Raw genomic sequence first — 11,937 nt, 5'->3', positions numbered from 1 at the left:
GTCGGGTATCTTACTCAGGTGAAGTAGCCGACGACGGAGGGGAGTCTGGGAAGCACAACGTCGCCTCTGATCTGATCCGATATATATCTCGGATTGAAACTCTGGCCAGAAGAGGTGTTTTTTCTTTGGGATCCGATGGATTTGGACTGCGCCAAAACAAGCTTCCAAACGCATACTCTTCTGATCAAAAGAAACGCTGGTTTGGGCCTGAAAACTGGCCATCAAAACAGGGGCCTAGGCACCTAGGGTTATGTTTGGATTGGAGGTATTTTATTGTGTGTGCTGAATACCGGAGCACACATGAGAAAAATATGTCCATTCCAAACACACACGAAATACAGAAGAGTATGCCCCCGGCGTGGTGCCTCTTGTCCGCAATGACTGCAAAAGATTTAACTTCCGAACCATTTCAAAATGAGGGTGTACTCATTGATGCTAAACTCGTCTACCAAACTCACAGTTCACTAGACTTGATACAGTCTGAAGCTAAAGACATTGCTAAAAATAATTCCAGTCTTTTTCCTGCTGAGTTCTATTCTAACAGCAGATATCTTGAGGAATGGCCTCTGTTCATCAGCAAATGACATGAATCCACAACCTCCAGCACAGCAAAAGGGGAGCATGAACATAAGTCTTCTCTAAGCTGCTCATCGATACATAGCCTGCAGCAATGAACAAGTAAAATTAATTTGGATAATACAGACCATAATAGGAAAATGAGAATACTTCATCACAAATAACCAGAATTACCAACTGAAAGTAAGTTTTTGCAGACCATAATAAGGAAATATACTTCAAGCATCATATATAATCAGTTTAGTACTGGTAGTGGATTGGCAATATGCTGGAAACCATCAGGTTTTTGCAGCTTTCATGAGTTCCACAACATAAATAGCAACAACAAGAAAAGCCAGGCACTAGAAGGTTTGAGATGTTCATCAAGCTCGTGACGAATCAAGAGAGGGATACAGGTATTCCTAATTGATCATTTGCTTTCTCCTACAAATAACAACATCCAAAGTGATTGGTAACCATATCACAAGAGCGACCAGATGAGTACCTGATTTAATTGAAAGTAATTCAGTTTTAGCTTCAGAACAGTCAGCTTTGAAGTCAGCAGGTGCTGACCCGGGGCAAGAAAGCATCAGGAACAGAAGCTGGATCTAGCTCATAGAAGCCACGGAGTTTGCCACCTTTTTCTTCTGTCAGGCGGAAGGAAGGTATAAGGTGGGAAAACCTTAAGTTCTCATTTGCAGGTATCTCCAAAATGCCTCGTTCATTGTCAGGCCTGAACACAACTCTGTAACCATCTACTTGAGTCAGAAATGAGAATTTTGTGCTAGCTTCAGTGCGCTCGGTAATCTCACCAATAGCACATTCACAGGAGTCACTGCTGGAAGGAACCCAGTCAGGTGACCAGTTTTTGTACACGGCCCAAATTTCCCCTACTCGCGGGTGAATTTCAAATGATCGTTGGCAACTGCTAACTGGGCTAGTTTCTACTAAATGAGAGAATGCATCATTTGAATCATACTTGATCCTCCAGTTGTGGAGCTTAAATCTCCCACAGCTCACAGGTATATCATGATCCAACCACATCTTCTCTTGCTCCAGTTCTGGACTAAGTTCGAGCCAAGTCAAATGCAATCTGAACGGTTCCATATCAACTTTGGTCACCCAACCATAGTACTTCGGAAATTTGTCCAGATCGCTGTAAAGAGCCCATATCTGGCCACGTTCAAACTTATTATATGATCGCCCTTGTTCAAAGTTATAAAATTCTGAGTCTGGATATGTCGCAATAGCACTTGGAGAGGTGCACAATTGCTGAGAGGAAGAACCAGGCACATTCCCAGTACGGACCTTCTGTTGCTGATTTGGGGTTCGTTCAGGGAAATCATCCATATGTTTTCCTCCACTTCGCTGATTTTCTTTTTGAGCACTTTGTTCATTTCCAGGACCTGCTGTACTAATACCACTGGCATCAATGCAGCCACTATTAATTGTCTTGCCGATGGGAACTGACGGAAATGCTACATCCAGGTTACTAGGAAGTGATGCGGTATCTAGTTCAAGAAACCCACTTGCCACACCTACCTTTTCATTTCCTTTTGTTCTATAAGACGGGATACTGTGAGAAAACCGAAGCACTTCACTAGACGGTATAACAAATGATGATTTGCCAATTACTTTTGCAAATAGACTGACAAAACCTTTAATCTTGACCAAGGGGGCAACAGCAACTCCAGCTTCCACTGTGAAATCTGACAGGACCTCCACAACGTCATACTCGTATGTTTTATGGTTATCAGCATCTGAGCTCCACTGCATACTCCAACCCTTATAAAGAGCCCATGCCTCACCCTTCCGGGGATATATTTCATACGAACTCCTTTTTCGGCCTTTTCCCCATGGAACAAGATGAGAAAACATGAGGGTACCTGGTGATACATCTGTTTCTCCTAATTTATACGTACCACAAGCAACAGGCAGTGCATCAGTCCATCTGTCTTCTTCTTCATTCATTGCCTCATGCTCCAGCCAAGTGTACTGAACTGTGGATTTGGTAGCATCTACACGCCTTATTCGGGCATAATACCGTGGCATGCCATCGCGATCATCATAAACTGCCCAGATCTGATCAACTGCAAACAGATTAATAAGCCTGCGTTTATCAAAGTCAAAAAATTCTGGGTCGGGGTAGGAAAATTGCACAGAATCGGAGGGCTTCTTCACAGCAGGTGCATCATGGATGACTTCTTTCTTAATGTTTTCCTGGTTGCCTTCATTAGTAGTACTTCCTTTCTCTTGTTTTTGTGCTTCACTGGAGACATGAGCTTCACCAATTTTTACATCAGCACGAGCAGCATTACCCTCAAATGTTTTCTTACAACTCGAGTCAGCATTTGAAAACCAATCTTTTATTGTTCGTTTCTTTTTGCTAGGGGAAACCGCAATATTGGCATCAGGGTTTGCCTTTCTCCTAGCTGATCTCCGGGGGCTAGGGCTGCCAATAGCGCCTGGCTCTGCTGATGTATCTACTACCCTACTACGCATGTTTGTACTATCAGCAACATCTGGATCGGCAGGGTCAGCCGCCATCTTTCCACCAGCCTTGTCATTTGAACTTGGTGCAGGTGATTTAGACAGATTCCCCGTTGAAAATTCAACCCCCCTTTTCCCACCTGCCTCTGCATGGTTAACCTTCTCACCAACTGTCCTGGCACTCTTCATGTGTTCATCATTTTGTGCTCCATTCGCCGAGGCCTTAGCATCACAGTTCAACCTAGAAGAGAACTTTGTAGAACAGTCTTGTTGACTGGGAAGACCACCCTGTTGTCCAATTCCATTCGTTGCATTTGATGTGAATACAGAAGGAACATCTTGTTCATTCAGCTTAGAAGCAACAAAAAAATTATTGCAGTTCTGACAGCGGATGCTATGATTTAGTACGCCGCTGTAGTACTGATATTTTGTTCTACAGTGATTGCATTTGGTCCAGATTGCCTGATCAGCAAAGGTTGATGGAACTGATTTCTTCATCGCTTCTGTAGTCTGCTTTGGTACTGCCTCCTGCTTTTGCATTCTTGCCTGCTTTGTTATTGGTGCCTTCTTTGGTTTCTTACCCTGCATTGGTTGGGTAGCCTGCTTTGGTTGGGTACCTTGATTTGGTTTTGTACCTTGATTTGGTTGGGTACCTTGCTTTTGTTCTGAACCCTGCTTTGGTGCAATTTTAGAAGCAACCCTCCACTTGCTGTCATATGCAGGTCTTTTTGTTCGATCAGACAATGTTGAGTGAGCTTCTGCAACCAATTTGAAAGCAGCTTCTGCACTAGGGAAACTGTTTTTATCAGGGTGAAGTGAGAAGGCAAGCTTCCGGTACTGTTTTTTTATGGTTGCCTCATCCGCCGTTACATCCATTTGGAGAATCCCATAGAAGTCCAACAAACCATTTAACTTTGCCTCTGCTGCACAATGTACTTCACAGACAGTCAACAGCTGGGATAAGTTCTCAAGCTCTGGAAAAATCCTTTGTGCTTTCAGTGCAATCCTTTTGGCACCAACAAAGTCCTTGTTTTCTAACTTTTTTGTAGCAATTTCCCTGGCCTTGATGGCCTCTTCTCTGTTGCACTCCATAACACTGCTCCTGAAATTGGTTTGGGAAATCAGAAACAATCACATAAAATGTTGTGAACTGAAAGGGGCTATATAAAACCCAAATTTGAACTCAGCTACCTTTCCAAACTATCTCAACAGTACATAAACAGCATGGACCAGCTTGCATATACGAACAAGAGTTTCTGGTGTGTCAGGTCCTGAAATTTTGTGAAAGAATGGAAGAATAACATAAGTTTACAAAACCATAGTCATATCCAACAAAATATGCACTCATGGACTTCATAATGATGATGCCATTTTATGAAGTAAATAACAAATAGCAGATTAGATGAATCAATAAGTAGATTTTCTATCTAGCAATCACTTTAGTGTATTACTGATTATTATGTTTCAGTTCTACTCTATTTTTCAGATAGTTAGCAAGATCTAACAAATTGAATGATACGGTCACTATAATTTTGGAATTTTGAGGGCTCTAACTATGGCTAATAGTCAAGATCAAGTCCATATACGCATCAGCCTTACAGAGTTAACAATCAAGCTAGTGCATAGATGGAATCTAAGGACAAAATTCACATTGCCTCGCCAGAAGAGCTTTGAGTCTAAATACACACTAAAAAGAGGCTATGTCAGATTAAAATATATGCCTTGGAGCAACAAAATAGATAACTTTCAGCTAGCTATGTTGGCATCAAAAAAATTGCAGCATACCACTAATGTGCTAACAATGTCATATATGGTGCAGTATCACTTTCACTAATCTGAGCACAAAGGAATGGGGAGAGAAATCTATAAAACCATCATAAACGTACAAGAAAGACATAAAGATTCAGACAACATACATAAACCCGTATTTCTCATACCAGGCATACCACCTGCCCACCTGGAGGATGCAAGGGCAAGCATGGTGTTAACTACCGTGTTGGGATATTTCTGCGTCATTGTGTCTCATGATCACGTCTTTGTTCAAACAATGGCAAATAATTTTGAAGTGCAAACAGCTGCATGAAGGATTTCTCCATGGAATTATGTGTCTGATAGCGATAAGTAATTATTCTCTGCTTGATCTATGTTCTTTGAACAAATGACAAGATAATGACAAATTCCATGGTTGTTTATTTGCTTCACAACAAGGACATCATTTTACAATGTCTGCTTTTATTTCAAAAGAAGATTCTATTGCCCCTTTGCTTTACGGTATAAACCCTTATTTCTCATACCAGGCATACCACCTGCCCACCTGGAGGATGCAACGTCAAGCATGGTGTTAACTACCGTGTTGGGACATTTCTATGTGTCATTGTGTCTCATGATCACGTCTCTGTTCAAACAGTGGCAAATAATTTTGAAGTGCAAAGAGCTCCATGAAGTGATGGATTTCTCCATTGACTTATGTGTCTGGTCGTGATAAGTAATTAATCTCTGCTTGATCTATGTTCTTTCAATAAATGACAAGATAATGACAAATTCCATGGCTGTTTATTTGCTTCACAACAAGGACATCATTTTAGAATGTCTGCTTCTATTTCAAAAGAAGATTCTATTGCTCCTTTGCTTACGGTTTTCGCGGTTAATATCAGAATATATTTTGCCAAAAAAAAAACAGTTCCGATGAATATTCTTCAGAGAGTAGTACTCATGAAATCACCAATATGATTTGGATTAATCTATCTGTCGCATAAATGTAGTTTTAGTCGTCTGCTAAAATAGTTACTGAATGTTTCTTTAAACAGAAAGTTTCAGGATGAACCAAGGCATGATACATATAATTATGTCTTCAAACATTTCATGAATATGTTGTGTGTTAATTACTGTATCCAGTGAGAGCATAAAATGGTGAATGTATTATGTGTATATACAAAATATGATGAATGGACTATGAGTAATAACTCGCGCTTCATGAACAGTGACATGTATGCAAATTTACTTTCTTGCTAATTGGGAGCTAAAACAGTCCAAAAAGAATGTTATAAAAACTGGCGGTATTTCAGACTTTGGTCAACTAAGACAATAAGCTCAAATTCCGCAAGCTGTTTGCAACAGGACACAAGTTTCTGAGGGTGTCCCTGCACAGGAGCTTCTGCAGTTAAGCTTAAGCTGCCTTATGGACAAGCTGAAGGTGAAAAGAAAGGAAGGAGGCTAGCCTTTGGGCCAGGGCCGGCGCGCTAGGCCTGCGTGCCATTCTGCCGAGCACCTGGGATGTGCACTAATCCTTTTTGTCTCCTAAGACCCTTCTGTGCTTCCCCCTCCTGTGGGTTGTAACATCTAAAACCTTGTTCTCTTCCTACTTTTCAATGAAATGAAACGCAAAGGCTTTTTGCGTTTTCTCGATAAAAAAAGAAAGGACTTAAAGCCAGGTATTTTGTTCTTCTAATTAAGCAATGAGAATACTAGCCTTCTTTCCTCAAAGTTCATCTCTGGCATCTATGATCTCATGTCGTCTCATCTCAACAAGGTTGACACCACACCCGGTCATCTTCCACGTGATGATTTCCACTTTGTTTACCTTCATATACAACAGACAACAACACCACTAGGGTAGCTGTCAAAAAGCTCAAGCTTAACAATCACTCTGACTTCAGCCCAGCCCCCAAGCTAGCCTAGCTGAAGCTCAGAAGACTACAAGCTTGAGCTCAAATGGCACAGCAGAACTTTGCCCAGACTGACAGCAAGCTCAAAAGTAAATTCAAAGTCAGCAGAGCCCAGCTCGAGCTTTCGACAAGCTTATGCGTTAACAGATCTAAGTCCAAACAACTACATTCACCATGAATATACACATATACATTTTTTCTATGTACACATAATATGGCCATCATGAGTAACGACATATTATGTTTATATACGATGCAGGAATGTTTTATGAATTCACCATTTTCTTCGGAGGTGGACCGATTGTCCATGAATATGGACAGGCTTATGGAACACGGTACAGGAAAAATCCTTCCACGTCGAGGCACGCGTGTCTTTACATCTCTGGTTGGGTGTAATGCAGTGAGGAAAAGAAAGTGAGGCAGCTAGAGCATTCTTACTGGGGAAGGAGGGGGCACTGAAGCACTGCCCGCAACGCCATGGCAGAGGTGTTCGGTGAAGATGGGTTCCTTCTGGTTCGGTGAACAATTAAGCAAGATGACAATTAGGGTGTACTAGTTTGTGGATTGTGCGGATTACTACATGGATGTGCTAATTCCTGAGTTGGGGTCAATAATCTTGGTCATGTACGATGGGGCCATGGATCTGGTAGAGCGTTGTTGGGGCCATAGCAGGGAATGATGCGGGCCAGAGCGTTGTCCAGGCAAGTACAAAGAAGGCAAGGGGTGAGACTGCCAAAAAGGCCGACAGGGTCATGGTGGATCCACCTTCCATGGCGCTAATCCAAGCTGCTGGAAATAGCTCCGGGAAGAATTCCAGAGTGGACAGGCTGGACAACGATGACTACATGGACCAAGCGCTTAGCCACCAGCTGTGCAGGTGTTCGCTTACAAATTGCAATAGTTCTTTTTAATTCAAGTCAGTGGCAATTCACGCTTTGACCTGACGTGATCAATTCAACCACACATCGCGTGTAAGACGAACCATGCGTTGCTGAACCAGTACAAAAACCACTTGTATAAGGCCTTATAATATTTTGTGTAGTAGTAGTCAGCATCAACCTTTCCTATGTCTATGGCGCAATTTCGAATTTGGCACAAGACCCCTACTTTTTCAGGTATTACCCTGCCAACCAATAAAGGGTTCTGCATTTGTTCTGTCGTTTGTGCGACTCCTCAGCTTTCTGAAATGGGCTGCACAGGTCATTAACAAGAGGCGGCATTGGGTGGTGGTGAGGGTGACACATTCAGGAGGCGCAGGCTGTGGTGGTTGAATTTAGGGACAGCTATTGAGGCAGAGAGGGAAAGCACGTACTGGCATGCAGCTAGCCAGAGCAGTGAGATGAACACCTATCGGGTGCGTAAGAGTAATGTATGTGGCTTGTATTGGCAGTCAATCAAAACGTTGTTCAACACTGGCACTCAAGGTATACCACATCCCCATGCTACAACCGCCCCTGCCAACCCTGAGTGCACAAACTCATAAAAACAACCAAAACTGAACATCTATTTATCTACTATAAGAACTGTTGTCGATAAATTAATCAAAAAGAGTTAGCTCGTAGTTCCCCAAGATTATGAGAACATGCACTTTATTGCAAAGAGAAAACTTCATTTCAGTTAACAGTTAAACACACATGTACACGATGAAAATATTGCAAGTTCGCAGAATCTACATGCAAGGAATAAGCTAAGTGGAGCAAAAAAGATTAATGCCTACATGCTTGAGACACAGGTATATCCCCCATCTGATTCAGAATGCAGAATATCTCCACTTTGATATTCAGAGTCAAGGTCATTTATTCGAAAATAAATTACACCTATGGCATTATTCTATATTTTATGTATTCAGTAACTCACATGACCGATCAATATGGAACATGAATAACATCCAATAAAAAGGTTCAACAGTTGAATCGGTACCAGGCGCACAAACTCCCAAGTACGGTAACTCTTCTTGAGGAAGCACAGAAGCAGCCTGAGTGACAAGACAAGACAATTAGGGGACAATGGGAAGAAATTATACAAATTGGTCATTTGCAATTGAACCATATAAACAAAGCCTGCATGATTTGCTTCCACAAATATTTCCCACATGAAGACAACATGAAACTAGTAATAAGTGGTGGTACCATAAAGATGACCAAGTTTCAAACCGCAACCAAATTAAACCATATAAAAATTGCACACTAACTGATATGATCAGTCATGCTATCGAGATTGCCAATGTTACGGAGTCCTTTTGGTGCCAAATTTATAATTGTCAAGCTCAGGTGCGAAGAAGGTGGCACATCTTAGGTGTGATGTATCCAGAAGGCCTGCACTAGGTGCTGCGGCAGGAGTCCAGGAAGGCATTAGAATATGATAAGAGTTGGATCAAGTTTGCATTAGGGACTGAAGAGAGTTAATTAGGAGTTAATCGAGTTTGTTTAAGCTATGGAAATCGAGGCCTAGTCGGTTAAAATCTGGTCTTAGGCAATACTATAAAGCATGTCGCCCGTTGTACTTTGATCTTCAGGAATAAGTAACCTACTAATCTCCCACAGAATCCATTCAAATGGTCAGAAAGTACTGCTGTTTCCAGTGTAATTAGGTCTAGAGAATTCAGACAGATGTAAACTGACATCAGATTCAGTTCAATGAAGCACACTCTTAGAACAGCCAAGAGAAGAATCCTTGCAAATGTATACCAACTTATGATTGAAAACTACCAGCTGAATATGATGGGAAATAGTTTCACAATTAATGATACCAATGGGACCGAAAACTGCGCGACAGATTCTTTGGTGGTAATTAAAAAAGAAAAGATCAAATAAGTTGAAATTCCCAGTGAACTAAAGCAAATCAACAAAGATAGTGACTGCTCCAGAGAGTTTTTAACATATTACTGCAGTGAACTGAAGCAATGGAAATATCTGCAAGGGAAGCAAATCGTTTGCTGTTGCTACTATAACTGCACAACCTTGTCGTTGCATAATCTCAACCATCTGGCTTTGACAGTCAGGGATTTTTTGTTTGCGCTATGCATTGTGTTGACCACTTGGCCCAGGCCCAATAACTTGAGCCGTTGACAGTGTCATACTTAACTATCTGATAGATCATGCATAGAAAGCCTATTACAACCAAGATGCATGTGTGTACTTCATACAAGCGAAGACTTATTGAAGAGGCAAAATTCAGCATTTATTGTTCATTTGTGGTAAGAGAACAGTTATACAAGAGAAGAGGGCGGATACACATGGGGGGTCAGTTAAACACCACAACAACAACCCTCCACACCACCCAGATTATGTCTGAACTGCTAGTAGTACTCCACCAAGCAGAAAATAAATCCAAACAATCGGATCAAGTTAGGGCTCGTTGTTAACCACCAAGAAAAACAATCCTAGTCTAGGTGAATCTCACCTCTCCACTACACAACAGTCCAGCTTGGGGGCAACAAATACATGAGAATTGTTTCGAGCTGCCATGCTCCAGTCCTGGAGGGGAGTCATGGTGGCGAGGGCTCATTGACCCCGTTCCAAGGTGAAAAGGAAAAATTAAACCATGCAGCAAGAAATGCATCACATTGGCATTCAGCAAGGGAGCAATTGCAAGCAAGCAGAAATAGCTCACAACCAAACCAATTCAATCAAACAAGGACCGGCACACTTGAGAAAAAAACTAGGCTGATGCATTTGGATTCCCGGCTCATGGCGGAATGATCTGATTGATCAGCACACAGCAAGTATCAGCCAGATCGGGGAAAGCAAAACCAACTTGTAAATCTAACGGGGGCATGGAGAACGAAGGAGAATATCAACGGTGGGGCAGAGGCTGGTGAGGGCCGGGTACCTCCCACCGCCGCCGCCGGCGTCTTGTCTGCTCTTGCCTCTTTCTTTACTCGCTCGTGGTATGGGGGAGAAAGGGGCTTCAAGGGGTTCGGCAATTTGGCGCTCTCCTCTTAACAATGTATAGAAGTTAGAGACGAACAAAACCAATTCCGACCAACTTGTGCACCACACATCATCTGAGTAAACGGCTAATCTCCGGCCACCCAATAAATTGCTGCTTCGAATCAACACAGGAACAGTGGACGACGGGATCTTTGCCATCCAAAAAAATAACGAAATCACGGGGTTTCCTGTCCACGGTGCACACCAAAGATGGGATGAAAATCATCGTTGCCGCCAGTGGGTTACGCAGGGAGGTGGTCCGCCGGGCCGCCAAGCCCGTTGTTGCAACGAGAGGTGGTCCGGGGATGATCAGGGTCGATGGATGGGGTTGGTTCCAACCCGTACCTACCGAATCCCGGGATCGCTGGTAAGCTCGTGTCCTAGTTTGTGGCTGCGGCGGGCGAGGAAGATGCAGATGGGATTCAGTCGGGGGATTTAGGGTTTAGAGGGGAATAGGGTTCCCGCGGCTGCTCCACTGGAGGGAGTTGGAAGAAGAATGGGGCGGGGCACTGCCATGGGGAGAGAGGAGGATGGCCGGAGAAGACTCACCTACGCACGCGCCGCCGTCGAGTCCTGCGGTTGAGTACGCCGCAGCGCCCTCTTCTCTATTTCGGAGGTGCGGGAAGGGAGACGCGAGGTGGGTGGGAGGAATAGCTCATTTTAGGGTAGCCCGCGGCAAAAATTTGCCCCCCAAAGATTTGAAATTTCCGACTTTGCCATAATGAATACCCCTGGAGTTCGTAATATTTACAAGAATGCCACCCAGACTAAGCATGTGGGTGATAGGACGCATTGTGCTCTTTGTGCTTAAAATCTGATACCACTAAAACAAAACAAAAAGGTTATTGCAATTTTAAAAAAATGTTTGACATAAGATATTGCATTTAATAGACAAATTTAGCATATTTTATCCCAAAATCCTAGTTTGAACCAAGTTTAGGTTATGTCATCTCCTAAGAGCAAGTGCAGCAAACCCCTACATTTTTCCCCTATGTCTCTTTGTAGGGGACTTTCCTAAAAAGATTCATTTCTTATATTTTGTTCCTTTTCAGCAGCTCCACAATAATCCCTCCCCTATGTTATTTTTAATTATATTTTAATAATATAGAGCCGACATGTCAGTTTTTTAACAAACACAACCTGGGTAGTGAGGCTATTGGAGAGTTGGTGGACCCAATGTTCTCCTTCTTTTTCCTATGTTTGGTATAGGGATAGCTATATGGGTGCTGCTGGACTTGCTCTAACATCATCAATCCATCCTTCATAAGAGCACCTCTAGCAAATACCCATAAAAC

General features: G+C 42.6%; 1 protein-coding gene across 4 annotated transcripts; it reads right to left on the bottom strand.

The window, feature by feature from the left end:
* Window positions 1-359: 359 nt before the first annotated feature.
* Window positions 360-11,272, bottom strand: LOC124692687. 4 transcript variants are annotated; one of them, XM_047226113.1, is made up of 5 exons: window positions 11,192-11,272; window positions 8,568-8,685; window positions 4,237-4,316; window positions 1,061-4,147; window positions 360-662 (listed from the first exon to the last, which is right to left on the bottom strand). In XM_047226113.1, exon 4 carries the CDS (start codon window positions 4,135-4,137, stop codon window positions 1,114-1,116), a length of 3,024 nt encoding a protein of 1,007 aa, XP_047082069.1. In that variant the 5' UTR covers window positions 4,138-4,147; window positions 4,237-4,316; window positions 8,568-8,685; window positions 11,192-11,272; the 3' UTR covers window positions 360-662; window positions 1,061-1,113. The 4 variants fall into 4 exon arrangements, with proteins under 4 accessions (XP_047082069.1, XP_047082068.1, XP_047082071.1 ...); XM_047226112.1 differs by having other exon boundaries at window positions 8,631-8,685; XM_047226115.1 differs by having other exon boundaries at window positions 1,061-4,141; window positions 8,631-8,685.
* Between the last annotated feature and the right edge of the window lie 665 nt (window positions 11,273-11,937).

This window comes from Lolium rigidum, chromosome 2 (genome assembly GCF_022539505.1).
Source record: "Lolium rigidum isolate FL_2022 chromosome 2, APGP_CSIRO_Lrig_0.1, whole genome shotgun sequence".
Classification (NCBI taxonomy): domain Eukaryota; kingdom Viridiplantae; phylum Streptophyta; class Magnoliopsida; order Poales; family Poaceae; genus Lolium; species Lolium rigidum.
Note: the sequence above shows the minus strand (reverse complement) of the source record. Positions and strands in the feature narration are given on the sequence as shown.